This window comes from Dicentrarchus labrax, unplaced genomic scaffold (assembly GCF_905237075.1).
Source record: "Dicentrarchus labrax unplaced genomic scaffold, dlabrax2021, whole genome shotgun sequence".
Classification (NCBI taxonomy): domain Eukaryota; kingdom Metazoa; phylum Chordata; class Actinopteri; family Moronidae; genus Dicentrarchus; species Dicentrarchus labrax.
Window position 1 is genome coordinate 10,791,490 of NW_026136713.1, and position 23,682 is coordinate 10,815,171.

The window sequence follows — 23,682 nt, forward strand, 5'->3', positions numbered from 1 at the left end:
GAATATAAAACTGTCTTTTCTGATCATATCCTCTTTTTATTGCTCCTGTCTGTTTCCTCTTTCAAAGCTAATAAATAACAGAGTTATGTCCATGTATTTCATCCCTCTCCCTCCAAAGCCTGGACAGGGAGGTGTGAGGCACATTTAGAATGCCATGAAAATGAATCATGCATTTGCTATCTTGTGTTACGTTACAGTTGTGGAAGAAGCAGATTGTGAACACAAAAATGGCCAAACACAAGACACAGAGAGACGAGTCACACACTTGCAGTTAAAAGCATTCCTGGTCTTATAGTCTTTACTGTAATTGTAATGGAAATTAATACAAAGAGAATGAAATATAAAATGTACTCAGCAGTGGAGGTTGCGTAAAACGACATTAATGAACTATCTGAGCGTTTAACGACACATTCTTAACTTGCTGTCATCTGTTGAGTGAGGCCGTGCAGGAATAAATACCAAAGATGTCAAACAGGATATAATCATTCAGTCAAAGAGGCTCAGATAGAATAAAATTAGACGGCAGAATTCTCTAAACTGTTCTTTGAATAATGAGAATGGTATTTAAAGCAATCTTCCAACTTTCCAAAACTAAGTTAAAATCATTAAAGAAAGAAAGCTGGTTCTAAGCCTATGATGAGTTTATTAGACACTCAGTGTGCCCAGTGTTTGCACAGAGATGGGGCTTCAATCATTGAGTTGTGCCACTGATTTGTAGAAGCCAGATGGCACAACTGACATCCTTCCTGTGTTTCTGCAGGTAACATGCATCCATTGAATTCTGGCAACAGCTGCTGCATCAGCTGGACTGGGTGTCCTGGGATACTGTGGGGAACATTTCAATTCTCTATATCCATTAGGTGATAGACTGGTATGAACCATTTGGTAGAAGCTCATTTACTGCCTTCATAGCACAGTTAATAGGCAGATTTGATTTGGAGATGTGACTGCATGGCTCTAGTCAGAGAGACGACTGGATTTCACAGTGTCTGGGTTGCACAGCTGTCGAGACGATAGATTAAAAAATGATCTTCCCAAAAGGATATGTCATTAACCTCAGCAAGTCTGTGCTTTAACATCACTGTCACAAGCAGAAACTAAAGATACAGACAGAGTATTTTGCTCATATGCAGTATGTATTTTTGTATTGAACGTTGTGTATTTCTAACAGATGCACTGAAGTGTGCTTGCAACATCACGAATCCAGATTATGCCACAGTGTATATAGTCACAATACAAAATAATCTTTATAGAAAAACTTTTCCATATTGATAAACAGACTCATTTCTTCTATTCTGAGAGGCCTTATACATGTGAATCCATGTCCTAAGGTCATTATAGCAGCTTGTTCTTATCTATTTGTGTTGTGTGTTTGTATCTTTGTCACTGTGCTTGTGGCAAAAAGAATGAGGGAGAAAATACAGTGAAAGAGAAAATCTGGGTGTTGCTGTGTTGAAAGTTTAATGATCGGAGGCTTGTATTGCCTCTGAGCTAGATATTTATGATAACACACACACCAACACACACACACACACACACACACACACACACACACACAGGCACACACAGGCACACACACTCCTTAGCTTAGGGAGGCCACTAGGGAGTCATTATAGTCAACTATGACTCCAACTAAGTAGGTTACTTACTGTGCAACTACACAGTACAGATTAGGTCTGTGGCAAGTCATGCTAATCATACTGTTGTGTTCAAATATTAAGACTGTAGTTAGACTGACTATGCAGAGATCACTGTGGTGGAAAGAAATAACACTTGATAAAATCTACAAATCCAAGTCCACAGCAACACACAGTAGGTGCGTGCGTGCGTGCGTGCGTGCGTGCGTGCGTGCGTGCGTGTGTGTGTGTGTGTGTGTGTCACCAAGGAATTTTATGAACACAATTTTATCAGTATGAGTATCATGTGCTGGGGTCTTCTGAGTCTCTGGTTATTCACAGTAAAATCGTGAGGGTATACTGCAAGTGATGGAGTCCATATTTGTATAAGAGATAAGGAGCTCTAAACCTATATCTATAAAATGATTTAGAATCACACCTTTTCTTTATCGATTTATCAATACACATGTATTGTAGCATTTGAAGTTAATTTTGAGGAGCCAAAAAGCTGTTTAATGTCTGCCCAAAGCTGCATGCAAACTACATATACAGTAGAATCATTTAACAAATACAGTCCAAAGAAATCCAAACGAGAAATCCAAGGTGCTGTGTCCTGTACTACATGTAGCCAATATCAATGTCTGTTTTCTTCCTCGACTGAAATAAGCTGATTGGAATTTATATGGTGAAAATCTTGACAGGCATGGACAGTTTTCCATATTCAACATTTGTAGCTTTCCATGTGATGAAAGACATCCAATTAAATCTACTACATTATTAATGAAATCTTTAAGTTGTGCGTAAAACATTTAATATATGTTAACCATTTCCTCCCACAATCTAAAGGAGGAAGGTCCCATGAAATCTCCTCTTCTCTTTTCTGTGCCGTATACAATCAAGGTCACATATTTTATACTTGCCCCAACTCAGTGCTGCATCATTTGTGAAGGAAAACATTCACTTGTTTTATTCATGGGTCTGCAGCCTTGCCCAATTCCTTCCTTCACTCTGGCTTCCCCCTGCTGTCTCTCCTACACTTCCTCCTCCACATCCTCTCCCTCAATTTCCTCTCCTTTCTACACCATGCAGATACGTATGGTCTAGGATCAGATACATCCTTTGCAGCTATAGAAATCAGAATGAAAGAGAAAAACACAGAGTGGTGTGGAGGAAACATTTTCCAGTTTGGAAAATGGAGCAACGGTAAGTATGTACAGAATGAGGATGGAGAAAGGAAAAAGGAGAAATAAAGGTTACAAGAAAAAGTACAGTGACGGAAACAGGAAAAAAGACCCAGGTCAGCTCACCCTTTTTCAGCAACATTTAACAATGGAACAGAAAGAGAAGAATAAAGGAAGACATTTACTTCAAAAGTCCACCGTTCTCCAAACACAAGACATGTTGCATTTTGGGCAAGTGGCACATTTGTCACTTTGTCTGTACTACTACTACCAGTCCACCTCGTAAAAGCTCTCTTCTACTATTACTACATCTCCTTGTACCTTTGCCTCCCAGGTTTCGAGGCTGTTACACTGATCACAGAATGCTAATGTGAATTAGAGTATCAGAGTATCAGGGGAGGAGGAGGTGGGTTTGACCGTTGCCATGGTAATCAACATCCAAATCAGTGTTCAAATGCTTTTAATTTTTTTTTTTTTTTTTTAAGCCTGATCCTGCAGTGTTTCCCACAGAGGCTTGCCTGGGCCACATACAGGTATATTAATAGTCTGCAACCACATTATAGCATTTTGCAGAAAAACACACACACACACACACACACACACACACACACACACACACACACACACACACACACACACACACACACACACACACACACATTATCTGGTATTGCATTACAAGTCCCGGACACAGTGATTATTTTACAAGCACGGACCAGATAAAGCATTCAGCACCACATTGGTTTCAATTGTTTCAATAGGCTTTGTCATTAACAACAAGCCTGCTCCACTCACTGGGTCACCTGCTGTTGATAAAATTTAAACAGTGGTGAAAAATCCAAAACGCAAGTTGTGTTTTTTGGGGTGTTTTATAAAATACACAGCTGAAACTCCAGAGAAAGTCAACATACAGGGAAAGAGAAAGAAAAACGACGGGGCTGGGCTAGCCAGGGTGTGGGGAAAGAGCTGCAGCAGATTAAAGTAGTTTATGAGTAAACACTAGCGAAACTCTTGCTTTGCATCACTGTCTCATCCTCTCAACCCCTTCAGAGCGCATCCCACCGGTCGAAGGTGCAAATATCTGACTATTACTGTCACTTAAGCTTTGAAGCCCAAAACACTGCATTTGTGACAGCCCTAGAAAAAACTACACTGAATTCCTCAATATAAACATTAAGCGGTAAGAGAAAAGAAAATGATTTTGCTTTTCACCCACGGATCACAAAGTGTACTTATGTGGACATGGTGCTCATTCAAATTCAAGGTTGTTTCCCACCCTGTAGCAGGAGTTATGTGTCAGGTCACCCTAAATCTGACACTGACAAAGCCACTGGCTTGGTGCAGGTAAAGCTCTAAATAATAGATAACATAGAATGTCTCTCAATTAGCTAGACGTAACTCAATTCCTGCTGCTACCTGAGATCGAGGGAAGAATAGAGCAGAAGGGAACAAAGAAAGGAAAGAGAGAGGAAGATGGGAGAGTGTAAACATATAGAAAGCAGTAAGTGGGGATATATTGACTTGCAGATTGCTGTATCAAAACAATAACAAAGAAATAATGGAATTTCTTATAAATAACTATGAATTGTTTCACCAAAAAAGATCACTTCCCTGCAAGCAGAAACAAGGCTGACTTAAATCTGCACAGGTGAGGAAAAAAAAGTTATAGTACAGTGATAGTTGAACACAGAGTGAAATCTTTTGTATTGTATTCAGATGTTCTGTCTGACCAACATCTTTCCCCACTTGTGTGGGTAAATACAATGTGGTATATGGAATCAGTAAGAATATCAGAGAATGTGCTGCGTTCTGACACCAAAATGTGTTTAGTATCATACACACAAATTGCTATGTTGAGTAGAGATATGTTTCCTAAGTCCATTTGGCCCAGGAAAGTACCTCACATGAGTGCAGAAATACATAAAACTTTAAATTGAGCATGTTAAATATACAGTTTATGTCTGAGTTGAGCTCTATCAGTGAGTTAGCAGCTAGAAAGTGAAGAATTGAGTTTGCTGCTTGTGAGGCATTTTGGCACTCAGTCTCTCTGCTCCAGTTCTCACACATTGCTTATATGACTGTGAGACTTCCATAACCTCTCCATGGTGTGAAAAACAAAGATGTAGCTGTCTCTTTTTCCTATCTGTCTCTGTCTGCTCCTGAAGGAACTCAACAGATTGCTCTGAACATTCGCTATCATTTTCCCTTCCTCTCCCCTAGCTGGCAGATGTTGGTAAACCATCACTGTTAACAGGACATACTGTGGATCTCTAGAGTAAAAATTACAAGTTGTTAATAGCCCACCTGTTTATCCTGAGTGTGATTGTGTGTGTGTGTATGTGTGAGTGTGTGAAAGCGGGCGAATAAGCAAGTGACTGAGGGAGAGACAGAAAAAGAGTTTGTGTATCTTTGTGCTGATATGTCTGTCTGTCTGTCTGTCTGTCTGTCTGTCTGTCCGTCAAGCTTTAAAACCGAATCAACGAAAAGCAGACACAAAAGTTACGTTAAGTTAGTTAAGTGTCACACTAAACTCCTTACAAAGCAATTTTACTGGTTATTTAAAAAAAAGAGAGAGAGAGAAAAAAAAACTCTTTTCAACTTTTGGAATAAAAAAATATGTTTTTACTGTGTGGGCTTATTTGGAGGTCAAAGAAATCATATTTGCAGTAATAGCTGAGCTCAGCCCGAATGCCAACCAGCCAATATTCCCTTCCCTTTACGAACTATTAAATAAATAATTGTATTTATTGATGTAGCCTACAGTACTCTTAATGATCAATAACTCACTGCAAGTTTAGAAATGTGTAACAACAAATGCAGAATTAATTCTATAAATCCTTATTTTTCCATTTAAGGCCCCCAGACTTTGAAAACAGCAGAAATTATAAATATAAAATGTTTGCAGGCAGCAATGCTTGTTGAATATAAATGGGTAAAATGAACATATTTGTTATCACTGCAAACAATATGAACAACACAAAATGGCATTTTACAACAGGAGGTAACTAATATTTCCTCTGGAAACCAGAACTCATTGTGTGTGAGGAAACTTCCACTGTTCAACATCCATGTTCGTGGTGAGGATAGACTACAGCTCAAAACATCTTATGAGGGTACAAACCACATCTGGTCAAGATGTCTGGCTTAAGTATACCTGAGAAGTAAATATTTCAGCTTTTAAAGGATACTTAATTCTATATCGGCATATACGTTTCCAAATCTCTCCATCTATTCCCACAAAATAATCAAGATTACAACCATAAAACAAGCATTAGCATTAGCATTAGGATTCAGGAGGATCTACTGGCAGAAATGGAATATAATATTTAAAGGTATGTTTTTATTAGTGTATAATCACCTGAATATAAGGTGATTTCGTTACTTTAGAAAGAGACGTTTTTATCTACAGACACTGCAGGTCGGCTTCCACGGAGTCTGTAATGTCATTTGTAGAAGTTTGGCCCCCATGTCAGCTTGTTTCATTGGTATAGACAAAGACCAAAGAGATGATGTTTACAGCCTGTAAGTTGAGTTATTTACAACATTTAAGAGAAGAACATCAGCAGATTTGGTAAACCGTCCTATGACCTGTCTACCTTCCAATCCATCCGTCATTGTAACCATCCACAACGTCCACCAATCAACTCTACGTGGCCTCAGTGTTGCTGTCCCAATGCAAACACCACTGAGATGCCAATGAGCCCTCTTAGTATGTGACTTTCCCAGTGGGAGATCCAACAAAGACCTTGTTCCACCGTACTCATGACGCAGTTGTCATGAGTTGCTGTTACTATGGGAACTGCTCAGCAAAATTATTTTTGCGATGTCATAGAGAAGGCTTCCTGCCACCTGCACACAAGAACAAAAGTTATACTCAAAGAGAGCCTCTTCATCACCATCACATCCTCTCAGACATGTCTGCTACCAGCACTGTATCCTGGGAATAATACAACAGGTGTGTAGGGCTTCATAACGAGGGACTAAACTAAATGATCTGTATTCGTATATGTTTGTTTATTAGGATCCCCATTAGCACCAGCATAAGCACTGGCTATTCTTCCAGAGTTATCTGTACCTGGAATGGGTGGTGCTTAAACCAGAAGTTGTTCATTTTTAAATGATATGCGTTGATCAGTTACTATATTCATTTTAGTATTAACAGAATTGAGCTTCAAAAATGTTTTTGATCACAAGAGTTACATTATTACAGAAGAAGTTGGCTTTTTTATTTTTAAGTTGGTACATTTACAAGTACGGATATTGACACATTTTACTTGTTTGATACTGAAAAAGTACATTATCTGTACCGGATACAGGTTTCAGTCAAGTATTCGCTCAACCCTTTTGATTGTTTAATTAAGGTGAGCTATCATTTATCTGCTATATATAGTGCTTGCTCATGGTGGGAACTGTTGGGTCTCTGTAAATAATTTTATAAGGAATACGGTCCAGACCTGCTCTATTTGAAAAGTGTCCTGATTTAACTTTTGTTATGAATTGGTGCTATACAAATAAAATTAGATTCAATTGAATTTAATTGAAAATAAAATTTCTGCTTTTCTTTCTAAGTCTTTTAATTTAAATTTTCTTAAGAACTTAAAATATATGAAGGAACAATAGTACACCAAACAACCCCCCCCAAAGTATAACATAAATAATGATATCTCCATGGCCCTGTATAGCGTAGTCATTCTGACCTTGGAGACAGTTGGAAGGAGCAATAAATAAATAAATAATTATTCTAAACCTTCTGAAGCCCTGGTCCACTCAAAACCTTGAGATGAGGTCATCTCACCGGAATTACATATTGTGTTTCATTGCATTAAGACTCACTGGAAATTTTCTCAAAATAGAGACTAAAAAAGAGGCTACCCCACATCTTTTAAACTCACCCAAGCAAACTTTTTCACTCATCCATGGATGGAATAACATATCTTCTCAGAACTACAACAATACATTAAATCATTAAACCAATTAAAGTGTACATGTACCAGTATGAATGTACTTTAACTGCTACTTCTCTGGAGAGTTGACCTGTGTCGATGCTAGGAAATTGGACGCTGGTGTATCTCAATGCCTTGTTGCCTGTCAGCCCACAATGGCATGCCCCATGACACCGCGGCGTCTCATGGTCACAGGTTGTCATTTGTCATTTTTAATTGCTCGCCAAGTTTCAAGAGGGTGAGTCTTATGTAATGTGAGTGGGTCTGAGGGCAGACTGCAGGAGAGAGAGGCGAGAATAGAGGAAGAAGGGAGGATTTGCAAGTATTTGTTAAACCTAAATGAACTGAACCCAGTGTATGGTTAACATAAGAAGGGGACTAGAGGCGACCTGAGAGGGTTAGCGCCTCAACTACACAGTCGACTGAGCAGCACTGTGGGGAACAAGTGCAGCGATGGAAGAAAAAGTTTAACTCTAATACCTCATTCCTCATTATCACAGTAAAAACTGTGGCTTATTAGATCATTTAAAGGACCAGTGTGTAGGATTCAGTGGCGTCTAGCAGTGAAGTTACAGATTGCAACCATCTCAACACAGCTCAGCCTTGCAAACGTGTAGGAGAAACTATGGTGGAGGCCGCCATATTGAACAGCTATGTTTCTACAGTAGCCCAGAACAGACAGACCAAAAACTTGTGTGTTTTGCTGCATTTTGGAGGGGGAGAGTGAAGTGAGGGAGTTGCAATCTGCAACTACACTTTTGCCACTGATGCCACTAAATCCTACACACTGGTCCTTAAGGAGGAAAATATCGGACAGTTTTGGGTTCAACTTCGCAAATGTTGAAATGAAATGTTGTCAATTACTTTACATAGCTGTCAGCGGCTTATCTGTTCAGTTCTGATCAGTTATCTATATCTTAATGTATGGATGTGAACTTTTAGTGCAATTACTATGCAGCATACACACCTGACACTGCAACATAAAAGTCCCCTTATGAAGCGATGTCTGAACAAAGAGCAGAGGATAATATGAAGTCAGTCCTTATAATTTATGAGATAAACAGCAGTCCAGTTGCTCACTATTCACATTCTTAAGGCTTTCTTTTCTTTGTCCACAGTAAAACCTTCATCAGTCTTTTGTCTATTTTGCTCTCCCCTTCCATTATTCTCTCTGCAGTGGGTAATGAGAATGGCAGTAAAATGTGTAAAGCACGAGATTGAAAGCTGCGTAGAAATAATAATGCTTTTTGCACCACAAACAAACTAAGTGCTGTGGGGGTGTGACCAGGGGGAGAAGCTCTGTAGCAGTGACTGATATTTTGATTGTAGGTAGGTAAGTAGTGATCATCTGGAGTTAGCATAGTGTCTCTAACTCATCCTGTTGTCAATGGCAACACAATCACACCATCCTACAGATATTAATAACAATCTGACGTTTTTCTGCAATTAAATCAAAGAATTTCCTGAGGAGACGCAGGGAAAATCAATACTCTTCTCAGCCATATATATCCTCTCCCAGCTCAACAGGCACCAACAGCACCTCTGGTATTTTGTGGGTTATGATGGCCTGAATGACGGTGACTTTTGTTTCCCTGCAAAATGCACCTACACAAGCAACAAAAGCAAAAAAACCTAAACCACTTCCAAGGTTGTCATTTTTATGCATATTCAAAATTACATGAATCTATGGAACCAAGTAGACCAAAGCTAGCATTAGCCTTACACCACCCACCTACATGGCAACAGAAAGAAACCACACCCTGACTCCCATCACTTCACCTCTCATAACCAAGCTCAGATCAGTGGGTAGAGTCTCTCTTCAGCCAGACTGAAAATAACCTTTTTGTGCATGTTGTAGTAACTTGATTTTCACAATGTATACATTTTATACATTATACAAAAACAAAAATTGGAATTCATTCATTTCCATATATTGCCCATTCCTAATTATTACACAAAGAAAGTCACACGCCACCGTCAGTTTGCATAATGCATAATGTGATATTATATTATTGCCTGTGGTCCAAAACATAAAGATATTTAAGATATTTAATAATTTCCTATGAGGTAGGAACCAAAACAATCTGCAAATCTCCCCATCTAATAATGTGGAAAAGATGATTGTTTTGTTTTTGAAGTGACTCAAACGAATAATAGCTTCTTAAAATAGATACCAATTATTTATCTGTCAACTATCAACAATCATCGTAAAGCAGACAAAAGTAAAATAGTAGAATATAATGGAAATGGAAAATGACGGACACCAAGGGGAACAATGCAGCCTTCCTGCTTTGTGTGTGCTTCTAGGACAGTCTCTGGGATCACCAGTGAGGTCTGTGGTTTTATGGGTCTAATTCCAGCAGGCTGGTGTAAGCCAGTCAGCTCTTTTACAACAATCTCTTTGAAGCTGGTTCTTCCTCTCTGGCCCTGGCTGAATTATCACTACTCTATCAGACAAAGGAAGACTGAGGTGGAAACGTGGTGAGAGCCTGCAGGAAGATGACAGGACATTGGTTACAAATACCTGCAGGCCATCTTCTTACTAGAGATAAGAGGTCAGAGAAGACAAGGAAACCGGCTTAGTAACACAATAAATCCAAATATGTGATGCTGACTTTGTTCTTTGATTATATTGACATTGTGCACTCTTAATTTGATATAATTCAAAGAGAGCAGAAACGCTGCTCCTCTCCTGTAGCGGGAATTTGAGCTGGAAGAAAAATGAGATTTTGACAAGTATCACAGCTGCTTCTGACTCGAAAAAGTCAAACATTATCTGGGTTCAAAGGTAACATTTTATTCTAAAAGAGATGTATTCGTCTGTAGTCTGATTCGCACTTCTGAACAAAAACACACTGAATAAGGATAAACTAGGGAAACACATTTAGGTCAGATTAAAATAGATTCTTTTTTTCTCCATTTCTTTAGTAAACAGGACAAACAAAACTAGGCTTCAAGCACTTTCAGATATTTTCCTGTTCCTATTTTTTAAGTATGAGTAGATCTTGCAGGACATCTGGAGATAAAGTAACTCTGCTTCAGTAAAGCAGAGCTCATTGACTTATCACCAATTTTACCAAAATAAATTATATTACATTTTACCTTTTTGTAACACAGAAGTGGATGTTGCAAATATGTGCTGTATTATTATTATTATTATTATTATAGTCAAGTTTCGGTTCATGTATGTACATATTGGAAAAATTAGGTCAGTGTGAAAAAAAATTCCCGACCGGCCTACTTGGCCAGAAAAGTTTTACTATTTTAACTGTTTTTTCCCCCATTTGTTTAATAATTTCTGATAATATTTCAGCAAATATGAATACATGTTACAGTGAGTGAAAGAACATAATGGCATTTGTCTGCAAGACACTGACAGACTGGCCTCCAAATGCCACCTTACAGACTAAGTACAATTGCTCATCTCTCTTTCATTCACTTACTCACTCTCTTTCTACCTATATTGCACTGATGGTAAAAATACCTTTCAATCATCTCCTCACACTTTAAGACATTAGGTATATATGTGCTATTTACTATTACTAATATTTAATAACTATTTATTTTTACATTTCAATGAAACCAAACAGTACAGTACATTGCATTGTAGGGATGCCATTATTACTGTTGTTGATATCTGTCCATAAATTAGGAAAGGATGGAAACAATAAATAAAACCCAGCCCGCCCAGCCACTCTGTGTGTTAGGAGAAAGTAGCTAACAAAGACATCATCTCATGGAAGTTGCAGCCCATGCTCACATTGCATGTTTAGACTGCTGTCCGAGCTCAGCACTTGACATTAGACAGTCAGCAACAGTAAAAGACAGCTAGTGGTAGTGTTAGCTCGATACAGTCACTGAGCAATGAGTAGCTGAAACAGAAAAGTTTATGCTGGGCACAAACACATTGGAACCAGTGATAATTTATAAGCAGCCTGTCTATTGTGTTGACCTAACATTAGTAGTTGTGCCTGCTTGCTGAAAACAAATGTCATCAATTCTTTGTTTTGTGCTTTTCAGGGAACCAAAAGGCACTGAACCCAAATCATTTGTTACGTACTAGTGTGTATAAGATCAACACTCTAAAATCAACCTAAAGTTAAAGAAAAAACAGGGAAAAGTGAAAGAAAACTGAAATACCTTTTAGCCAATTAGGGGAAAAAGCACCACAGTCTTAAAAGCAGACAAACTATGAAGAGTAAGTAAAAAATACAGAAACACCCCGCTCAAGTCTGGAAATTAAACAATGAAAGCTAATTAGACCAATTCCACTATGTATGTTTGTGCTTGTCCAGCATTTTCCATAATTAAAGTTTTTGTGTTCTCTGAATAGAAAAAAAACATCTTTTTTGTTTTTATTGCCTGAAAGGCAATTTGAGTATCTCTGCAATCAACCTCCATATATATAATGTAGATACAGACCTAAATCATGTCATTTAAATGCAGAGCAAAACCAAAAACTGGAACAAAACAGAGCTAGAGTGACAAAAAATCAGCATTCAGAATTCATTTTTGCCACTGACGGGCTCATATTGTTATTCTAAGTGTCTGACAACGTTAAGGAAAGGATCCCTACAGACATAGACCTTTTGTTTAACCAAAAACAGCCATAATTCTGCTATTGCCCGCATACTTCGGAGACAAAAACGGTAATTTTACCTGCATATCATTGCAACAGCGTAAAACTTTATATATATTAGACTTAACCACTATTCCAACGATCACCAAATTGGTCAAAATAAATCCTTAATTCACTGATGTAGAAACAGATGTTTCAGTCACTCTACTGTGTTGCACAAGGAGCAGACCAGCTACGTAAACAAATCACAGAAAGAGTGCGACAGCAGCACCTGAGGAGGCAGTGTGACCTCATTCTCTGCTTAGGATGCCATTACTCCACTATATCTTTACATAACTAATAATTGTTTGCTGCTATATTTATTTTATGAATCTCATATATATAACCTTTAAGCAAATATACGCTTCATTGAGGCATCACTACACCTAACATTAAGACACAAATACATTTTTTTTAATTAAAATACATTCTTCCAAAATAAATTCAACAGGAACTACATGATGGAAACCATCCAGTATCCCACTGGCTCAGAAACAATAACAATGTTTCTGACCAGGGAGAAAAAAATCATCAGTGACATTCAGGCTGCAGGCCAAACAGCTAATAGGCTCTTTCCTGCTTATCAGAGCCCACACACACACACACATCCCAACAGTGTGACACCAAGCCCTGGGTGAACCTCCCTCTCCTGCTTAGAATTGAGAGCTTTACAATTTTAGTTAAGTGCAGTATTGTTGTTGATAAGGAAGAAGATGAGGGTCTGGGAGGAAGGGTCCAGTTTAAGAACCAATTCAGGACTCAGTCATAAATTTGTGTGTGTGTATTCTGACTGAGAATGTGAAAGCTCGGCTAAGCTGTAAGCTTGAGTTCAAAAATGCAATTACACAGCAATCCACCTGTGCAACTGAGCCTGGATGAATGCACATAGCCCCTACCTGTACCTGTGTGTGTCTGACTCTGTATTACTGCGGACAGAACAAATAATTGCATATGTTTCTGACTAAACTCAGAACTCAAATAAATATTTCACATGTGGCCCTAATCCTCTTCCATACAACTTGAAAATCACAGCTTTAAGTGACTGTCAAAAAAGAAGGTCTAAAATGAAAATATCACCACTTAGACCATCTAGCATTACATCATGGTGTTTTCTGTACAGCAAACATTGTGGAGGGTCACTGCTTTGACTATAGCATTTATACCTTGCCAGAGTAAAATTGTTAGTTTTTTCAGTTTAAACAGGATGCACAGAATCTTAAGTTGTTACCGGAGTGGGCGAACTCTAAATTCTTCAACATAATCCAACATTATCAACGCAGTGTTTCCCACGCAGTGTTGAGAATTTACTTGTGGTAATAGGTGGCATAGCTCCAAATGAAGGAGAAACTTAAGGCCTACATGTACTTTGGAAGGAGTAGTCAGCCCCATATTATGTGCCTTCCATGTTGAGTCAGTGAAAACCCTATAATCTGTAAAATGCAGGTGAATTTGCCCCGTCTACTCATAGTTTTAAACTTCCTGCCCATAGAAAGCTAACAGGCAGGGAAAACAAATAAGAAGCTATGATGAAGTGTGAAATGTACTCTATAAAAGTAAGACACTGCAGGGAAACCAGAAACAAGCTTCTTCTCTCTAAAATATTCTTAATTGAATACACTGTGATAATGATGCAGCGAGAACACACGTAGGACAGACCACAGTCTCTCTCCCTCTCTGTCCCTCTCACAGTTCGATTACCATTCATTACAAACTTCACACGGCTGTTGATTGGCATTCTGTCTGAGACTTGAGATCAGCACTGTGTTTGTTTGTCTCTGTGCAGTAGGACTCATTTATAGCACTAATGACTTTCTGGATGATAGAAATAATGGAGCTGTCACTGTCTACACTCAAACAAGTTAGTCCTCTTTCAGACATGGCACAAACAACTATTCACTACTGCCTCCAAGCTTCCCCGTGACGCTCTCTAAATCCAGATATTCTTCCAACAGTATGTGACGTTTGAGCATAGAAGTTCATTCTTGACCTTTGTAACAGTATGTGCAACAATATGATCTCAGTCCTCTTACTTCCTTTTTTCTGAGATTCATTAGCAATGGAGCTGGCTCAGGTGTAATCAAGTGATATATATACGTGTGGAACCACGGTCATGTGTTAAGGGTGGTCTGCGGTGTGAGCTGTAGATCAATTCCTAGATCTGTTTCCTGCCATAAAATGGAAGATTATAAGCTGAGGCTCAGGGAATGTGGTTACATGGACAATTTACAACATATACCCACATTAACTCTGTGATATGTGGTTGTTTATAAAAAAAACAAGTACCTCTCTTATTGTGCACTCGGCTATTTCTCTGCTTCAATGGGAAAGCAATGTAGGAAAGCCTTCGTTGCTTCTAATGTAAAAAACTGTTTTTCCATTTTAGGTTTTATGTGAACACTAACTTTAAAGAGCTGCATCATAAGCCAATGGACATTTGATTAAACATAATGGTCTGGTGACCGGCTGGCTCAGTAAATCATGATACAGTTGTAGAATCAAACAGCTCACTGTGATTGGAAATTGTGCAGATAGGAAAGAACTGCAGCTCATTCCCTCTAGTAGCAGTAGTAGTGTGTGTGTGTGTGTGTATTCATACTCCAGGGATGCACTTTTTACATAGTTCATTTGATTGATTCATGTTTCAATGGATAATTGACAATTGTTCGAGCAAATTCAGTTACAGCACACAAATCTGCAGTAATCCAGAAGCAATGCCACATGCAACAACTCCTTACAGTGTAAGAGTGGACAGAACCAGTTACAAAACATTTAGATATCATGTGACACATTTTAGAGAGATTAAATAAATCATATAGAAAATGGAGCCATAATATCTAGAAAAGAGAACCGTCAAAATACACTACGTAGAAAAAATAGGTGTTAACATAAATTAAGGTGAAAGCCATGTAAGTGAAATCTAACACACGCACACGCACACACACACACACACACACACACACACACACACACACACACACACACACACACACCACACACGCACACACACACACACACACACACACACACACACACACACACACACACACACACACACACACACAAATGAGCTACAGAAGAAAAGCCCTCCTCCTTTATGCTAACAAATCTGTCTTGTGTGTCCTTATGACAACATAAACTATTCATCAATCTGTGAGGTAGACTCTGGGCCACTGCTGTCCATCAATCAAACCTCTGGCCAGCTGTCCACTGGAAGGCAGCGTGACAGTGATGACCCCACCCACCTGGTCGACTAGGTGACCTTTGAATCCTTCTGACAAGGTGATGGATATCCTGTGCCACAGGAAGTGAAACATTTCCCTTCTGGACTGCAGGTGAGCTTACAGAATAACATCTCGGATAAATACTACACTACGAGAGTGATTAAGTTTTCAAAGTCCAATCAGAAACATTAGAAAGAGCAACAAGGTGTAAACTACCCGAAAGAGCTGCAGAGTGCCACTTCTCTCGAAGATAAAGAAAAAATCAGATGCTTCTGTTGATTAGGAGAATCAATGCGATATCAGTGGAACAGCACAAGCCACAGGTTCCCCTTTGTATAGAAGGAGGATTCAATCTAACTGCCAACACAGATGCATACAAGGACAGCTCCTACACACATCAGAAAATGTATTCTATTTATACAGCCAGAAGACTAACATTTAATAATCATCAGGAAGCTGTGCTGCTTTCACAGAGGTTTACTTCGCAGCAGTAAAGAAATTAAAAGAACACAGGCAAGCACTCACACAAAGATAGAGGATCTACTGTCCCTTTAAATTTCATCTTCTCTGAGCTGCTCTCCACACCATTGAGACTACAGACATTTACCACTGAAACACATACACACACACACACACACACACACACACACACACACACACACACACACCAAAACTGCAACGTCAGGTATCTGCAGTCTCCTTCTTGAAGACTCTCTGTTCCTCACACACACACACACACACACACACACACACCCACACGCACACGCACACACACACACACACACACACACACACACACACACACACACACACACACACACACACACACACACTGGATTAGTTCCTTTAAGTCTGAATCCATGAATTCCCTCATCCTGCCCTGTCACTATCAGAGATCATCATAGATGAGAAGAATGAACAACACACATGCAGAACATGCAGAACTACGCAGCAAATACACAAACTCAATACATTTTCTAACATAACTCCACACAAGCAGCAACTCTCGAAACTGTGCATTTCCACATACATAAACACATGGGATAATGGGATACACACAAAATTATAGTACAAAATATCAAAACTATGTTCTTACTATAACTTAAACACGCTCCTGATCACGGCTTCTATAATCTTTATATTAACCGCAAATGTTCTGAAGCTGCTTTTCACATCTACCACAGGAAAATTAACCTCAACAAGGAGTTTTCTTTATTACAAAGCCTCCTTAGACTTTATTCAGAGTCAAGGTTAACAGCAAATGATACCTCATTACCTACATTTAAGGACGGGTTCACAATTTTTCAAGTCTGTCTTATAACAGGTTCCCAAATGAACATTGCCACAGATTTTGCTTGTTGTAATCATTCCTCTTGCGCTTATATAGTGCATTTCTAGTCTTCTAGTCTTGCTTTATACTACATGCCACATTCATCCATTCATACACTGAAGGCTCATCAGAACAGACACTAATTCATTCACACACCAATGGCATAGCATCAGGAGCAATTTTGTTGTGTTCAGTATCTTATCTGATGCTAATATGAGGCTTCAACAGTCTGTCACTTAAATTAAGTGGAAATCTTCCAAAGTTATTGTCCTTTTAGTCCAAAAATCCCACTCCTATTACCTTCCCTCCACCCCAGCTCACCAAGGAAAGACTGTCTGGGGAAACACAAAGAGGGAAATTCCTACTGAAAGGCCTGGACCTTTGGACGATACTCACTTGATTGAGCCTGATATTAACTTCAGATAAACTCTGGAACATATTTTATCACAGAATGAGGACTGTGGATTTTTTCCCCCATCAAAAGCAAATCAGGAAGGGATCCCTTAATGGCCAATATGAACAGGAGGGCTGATATCAGCAATCAAAACCAGTTTCAATTAGATCAAAAATGGTGAATCCATCCCTTTAAGCACATTTACTGGTCAATTTCAAACCCCCTTTTATTCAGCAAAATTAAATAGATTCATGATGAATGCAATACCTCCAAGCAGGGCCACATATTTTTGACATTTAATGACCTTTAAACTGTGACTTCTCTTTGATACATTCCTATATTAGTGACATCAAACAGTTTATACAGCCAGGGGATCAAACACCATCTGTTTGAGATCCAGATCAGTTATCAACAACTCTCCCTCTCTTTCCTCTCTCTCTCTCTCACACACACACACACACACACACACACACACACACACACACACACACACACACACACACACACACACACACACACACACACACACACACACACACAACACACAAACACAAACACAGAGGTCTGGAAGGTCAGCCAGAAACATGACGTCCGGCCAGATGTTACCACATCATAGAGTGCCATCTAAGAGGGGGAGAGGCCATTAACTCTGATTAAAAAGACTGGGGTGAGCAGTGAGTGGATATTAATACTGATATCAACAAACGCACTGACAGTGGCTGTGTTTTGCTGAAAGTGTTTCTAACAGGTTAATAGTAAAAATGAAAAAGCAGTGCCAGTATTTTTCACGAGCTCCTCTATGAATAGTCATTGAATGTGTCAGTGCTGAAGCAAACACCAACCATCAGTCTGTCAAACTATTCTGTATCCAGACTGGAGACGTGGAGCTGTCCATTGTACTGAAATACTGCAGATGAGTGCTGGTAAACAGCAGGGAGATACAATGATAATAACACTATACTGACAATATGACAATAATTCATAACAGCTAATGGCAAGGCTAGGTTTGCCCAAAGCTGTTTGATACTGGTACCAATACCGGTTTACTGACTCTGATACTGGTTCCTACACAATGCTGTTTTTCAGTACCTTTATTTTTTAAAAACATAATGTCTTGAGGTAACAGCTTTACAAAAAAAGTTAATTACACGAGAGATTTACTCTTTGTAGAGATCATCAGTTAATTTATTAAGCTCATTGGCCAATGAGTAATTAACTGATTAAAGTATGCATAGTATGAAGCCTACTAAATTGGTCCTCTACAGTCTGAAAACCTGCCTAATTTTGAAAAGCACTTACTGCTTTAGAAGGGGTGTGTGCTAGTGAGTGATTCTACAGTAGCTCCAGTCTACAGGGGCATTGCTGAGTATAAACCTTAAACTCTCACACACATTTAGGTCTACACTTGGCAATACCAAGAGGTTTGGCATCATTTAAATATGCTTTAAAATTCTCCTTATTCTGTCTCCTCTAGGGTTCCAGGTAGGTTTACACACACACACACACACACATTAAATCAAGGCTCTAATCAAGGTCTGAGGCTAGGTAATTCTTCTAATTACGTATGGCTGACTCCAAAATTTTTCACCCCAGGAACCTCAGGGTGGTTAACTGACTGTGTGTGTGTGTGTGTCTGTGTGTTCAGATAAGAGGCTCATCCACTGGTCTGCTCAAGAAAGATATTACAGCACAGAAACACACCTTTGAAACTGCCCAGATGGTTTTAGATAGTTTTCCCTTCTCTTACTCTCTTTCTCCTTCCAGGCACCAGAGAATTGTACTCACTTATCACAGTCGGCACAGTAGCGAAAGAGAAAGAAGGAATCGTGGGAAGCAGAACAAAAGGAGGTACAGAATGAGATTAAAAAGATGGAGAGAGACTGAGGTTGACAACAGAGAAAGAGAAAAGCAGGTAGAGAGACAGAGTCATCGGGAGAAACGAGTAGAGAGAGACGGAGGAAGAGCACAAGAGAAAAAAACAGGGCTATATGACTCATCAGTGATTAGTGAAGCATGAAACTAGCAGGGGAAGAGCTGTGAGATTTAGAGGGTGAAGGAGGAGGAAGAAGAGATGAGATGAGGAAAGAGGGGAAAGAGGTAAGTAACAGGAAATAGATAACAAAGAATGACACATTAGATGCCGAGCCAAGGCCTCTTTACTGGCCGGTAACAACTGAAGAGCCCAATGAGTGGGAGAAGGTGTGTGTGTGTGTTTCTGTGTGTATATTCTGACTGGCCGGTTGTGCAGCCCAGAGGGACGATCTGGCTTTGCTCTAGAGGAGAATCTGAAGACAGAAAAAACCCCAGGAGATCTGAGGGGCCAGATAAAGTCAAAAGTTTGTAAAATAGAAGATAAAAGATGAGATTCAGCAAAGAGTATGCACTTATTGAAACAGCAAGAAAACCCCAACTTCAGGTGCACTGTTCGCAGATATAATACACAAATATGTGCAGAATCTTGTTTCTTGTCATAAATGTTGAATTATGACTTTAAAAACTGAGAAATCAGCACAAGAAGACAAAGTGAGAGAAGAGGAGGTAAAAGGACTAGCGGTGGAAGACACGTAGGTAGGAACAACAACAAAAGAGCTTTTCCACCTCTTGAGGATCAAATCAGTCGTACTTGTTCAGCAACCACAAGCCTCCTGTTACTATTTCCACACAGAGAATCTAACAAAAGATGCTGAAAAAGCAGAAGGTGAGAGAAGACTGCGGTCCATTTGGTCCAAAAATCTGGTTTCTCAGAAGTGCACATTTGAAGACAGATACTGCACAGTAATCACAACTGCAGCACATATTTCTGGAGTATCTCCTATCTAAAATAACCAAAAACACGCTTCTCTCGCAGAGGAACATTTATAATTACATTGCACAAAAAAGTTCAGCCGAGAGCAGTAGCAGCTGCTCCGGGTGGGGACATGCTACCTATTTTTAGGCTCTTGCATGAGCTGTGACAGATTGACCCATTTCACTCTGCTGCCAACAGCACAGTGGGCAGCCATAACAAGACTCTCCCTACCTGAAAGCTGTACTTGACATTACCGAGTTTACTGGGTCAGTACGCCGAGTTTACCTCACCGTATATAAAGATTTTAAAATTTAAAGATCTTTATATACAGTCTAAGTGGCTGGGCCACTTCTAAATATTCTATCCAACATTTATTAGCACTAGACAATGAGGAAATAATGGTGACGATAAAAGGGAAAAAATATTTTAATAATTATAATATAATAAGACTTGAATAAGTAATCAATAATATAGAATCTCAAAGATTTCTGGAGTGACATATTGACAATTGTAACTAGCAGAGCACAGTGCGTCGTTCTCTTTGCTAATCGTATTCAACTATCTAATGTGTCATTTGTACATAGTTTTTTTTGTGTTACTTTTTTTAGCGGTGCAAACTGTTAAACAGGTGGAACTTCACATTTTGGCTGGTCTTTCTCTGCCACTCTTGTGCAACTTGCTCGGTAGCTTTAGCAATATCTTCCTGGTCAGATATTCAGGATAAAATGATTGGCTGGGCATATTTTTTTTTTGATTTACTGATTTTGAAAAAGATTTTTGAAACTTTCTCTTGTGCAATGTGTACCTTGCATGCACAATATGTGCCAGCTATAAACATATATACAAACTAACTGAAGGTGAGGGAAGAGGTGGTTCATCAGTGATAGGAGGAGGGAGTGAGAGTGTACACACAGTAACCCTAGATAGGAGCTTTAATGGTTGGCATGGCTGCTCTGCTGTTAACACTGTGCTTACGAGTTTTGGGCTTAACGATCATACAAAACCAAATTACTGCAATTTGTCTTTACATAACGCTTCTTTAAATCAAACTTGTGCTGATGAAACCTAGCCTACTAAAGAAAGAACATTTAATTAATCCAAACTGGAAGACATGGTGCACTTCTTCCACAAACTGTTCAGGAGATAAAGGACTAAATGATGAGTATATACTATACAGTAGTAGACTTCAATTCCAGTTGGACAGGGACGCTATATTGTGAATCAATAATAAGCTGAATTAAACAAAGTGATTTTACCATTGCTATTATCCCTACTCCTACTTAAGCATTTTGTTTTTGAAACTCACGTCTCTGGATCTGTTGCAGGATCTGTCCTTGCTGTTCTTAACCCGTCATTTCTCTCCTCAGCAAGAGAGACAGGACCGGTAGCAGAGAGAGCGTCTTCTGGAAGTGGCTAGTTAGCAAAAAGACAAAAAGTGGGACAAAAGTTATTGACTTAAACTACACAGACCTAGAGAGACTGATGTGGAGAGAACGCTGTCTGACTGCAGAAGTAAAGTTCTAGAATGAAGTGACGGAACAGAATGCAACTTATGTCTTTATGACACAATGTTCTAGAACCGTCAGTAATATCTATCAGGAGGGCAAAGCTGAGGTTTCATTCAATTACACCACGTTAAGAGCAATTAGCTAGCATTAGCTTACTTTGACCTTCTCTACTTTCGTATTAGCGAAAGCCAAAACAATGCTGACAACTTGCTCTTATGAATTGCTCTCTTCCTCATAATGAGTCTGCGGCTCTCTTAAATGAGATAAGAGTAGTGTCCACTTCCCCGCCATCCTCCGGTAAGTTCCTTTCAGGCTCCTTTACTATAACTATTACAATAAGTGTTGTTACCACCCATGCTGTTCTCTAACTACATTACGCTGCTATCCTAGAGCAGTGGTTTTGTAAGCCGGGGGAACCCCTGGGGTCTTTGAGAGGGTTCCAGGAGGTCCACAGCAAAAAGGGGAATCATTTATTTTCAGTATAAATCCATCTGTAAGTAACACAATGACCTAATATAGGACTATTTTGGTCATGGGTTTCATACATTTTTCTGTAATAAAACATCTAAAAGTAAAAATCCTGTCAGATAAGATATGGTTTTCCTCAGTTTAGGGGTCTTTGATGTGTAAAAATTTGGGAACCTCTGTCCTATTCCATAATACTTTATAGGCTACTACATTAAAATTAAAACAAATTGTCTCAATAAATCTCCAATTACATGATAAGATTAGGTTAATAGGTAGTTTGTTTAGTTTAATGATTAAATGTAATGAAGAACCATTATAAAAAGAGATGAAATGAAAATGAAAATGTATTTTAAAATCTACTTGACAAGTCAATATTTTACTCCGTGACACAGTTAATATTATAAATATATATATAGTCATATTTACAGTATGTATTTTCTCTCTGTGTGGCTCCACCACCACCTCTCTTCCCATTTCTCTCTCTCTTTCGTGATCAGTGTGTCATTCATTCACACTACAACAGATGGAGCAGTGCAGCCACATGAGAATAGTGACTCAGTTTGTATAGAGATTTCCAGGTGTTAAAGGTTGGGGAAGAAGATTCCACTGTGGTTACAGCAACATATTTGCAAGCTGTTTGATTCTAGGAATTAATCTGGTCGAGAGACCATTTTGAGCTGCTGAATGAAATCATCTTTTAATTACAATTAAACACCATTAACTATAGCTGTTTTGGCCATCTGCTTCTTTCATTCATCACTTTTATCTCCTCCGACCTACAGGATTAACAGTATTTCACTGCCCCATTAATATCTAAGTGCACATGGTACATCTTGTCAAATGGGAAGTTTAAACTTTTATCAAATTCGATGCTTTGGTGTGACAAAACTTTAAAAAACCTCTAGTCTACCCATGTCGGCACAATAGTGAGATGAATTATGAATGTAGCCAGGTCTTTAGCCAAGAGGTCCACAGACTGATGAGCTCTGTCCATGGTGCTGAAACTGTTTTATTATTCAGGAATTAACTCCATGTAGCTACAGTACTAAAGGACACGTGTAGCCTACAGTATAATACAATGCAACCCAATAGCCCTGCAATGAAAGAGCACCTTGATGAGGCTTATAATGATTAGTTTTGTTTAGTTTTTTGTTAAGAGAGGTGTTGAATCAAATGGTCTGTAACTATAGCAGCCTGGTGGTCACTGGTTGTGTGGCACACCACGTTCTAGTGCTTAACAGTGATACAAAGCAACTAAGTACATTTATTCAAGTATGGCACTCGTACAGTCTTGAGGTATTTGCACTTTGAGTATTTCTGTTTTATGCTACTGTACTGTATACTTTTACTACTTTGTTTTCTCCAGCCGACAGTGCAAAAGGAAAGGTTTCCCATCACACAAGACAAAGAAAACCATAAACCATAAAATTTCAACAGCTGCACCCAGTAAAGGTTTGGTATTTGGTTATTAAAATAGTTGCTATTTGATTTTCTGTGGACTGACAAATCCATTAACTGAGCACGGAGTTTGCTCTACAAACATTGTTCTATTGATTTTACTTCATTTATTTGACAGCTTTGCAGATTCAGATGTAATATTTAGAAATATGTATTA

At 38.9% G+C, this 23,682-nt stretch overlaps 1 protein-coding gene across 1 annotated transcript in view; it reads right to left on the reverse strand.

The window, feature by feature from the left end:
• The window catches only part of LOC127374753 (SPARC-related modular calcium-binding protein 2-like), a 62,752-nt gene that overhangs the window by 36,911 nt on the left and 2,159 nt on the right, over positions 1-23,682 (reverse strand). The window contains exon 2 of the mRNA XM_051420320.1: positions 21,398-21,504. Coding sequence (XP_051276280.1) covers positions 21,398-21,504 — 107 coding nt within the window. The remainder of the gene's footprint in view (positions 1-21,397; positions 21,505-23,682) is intronic.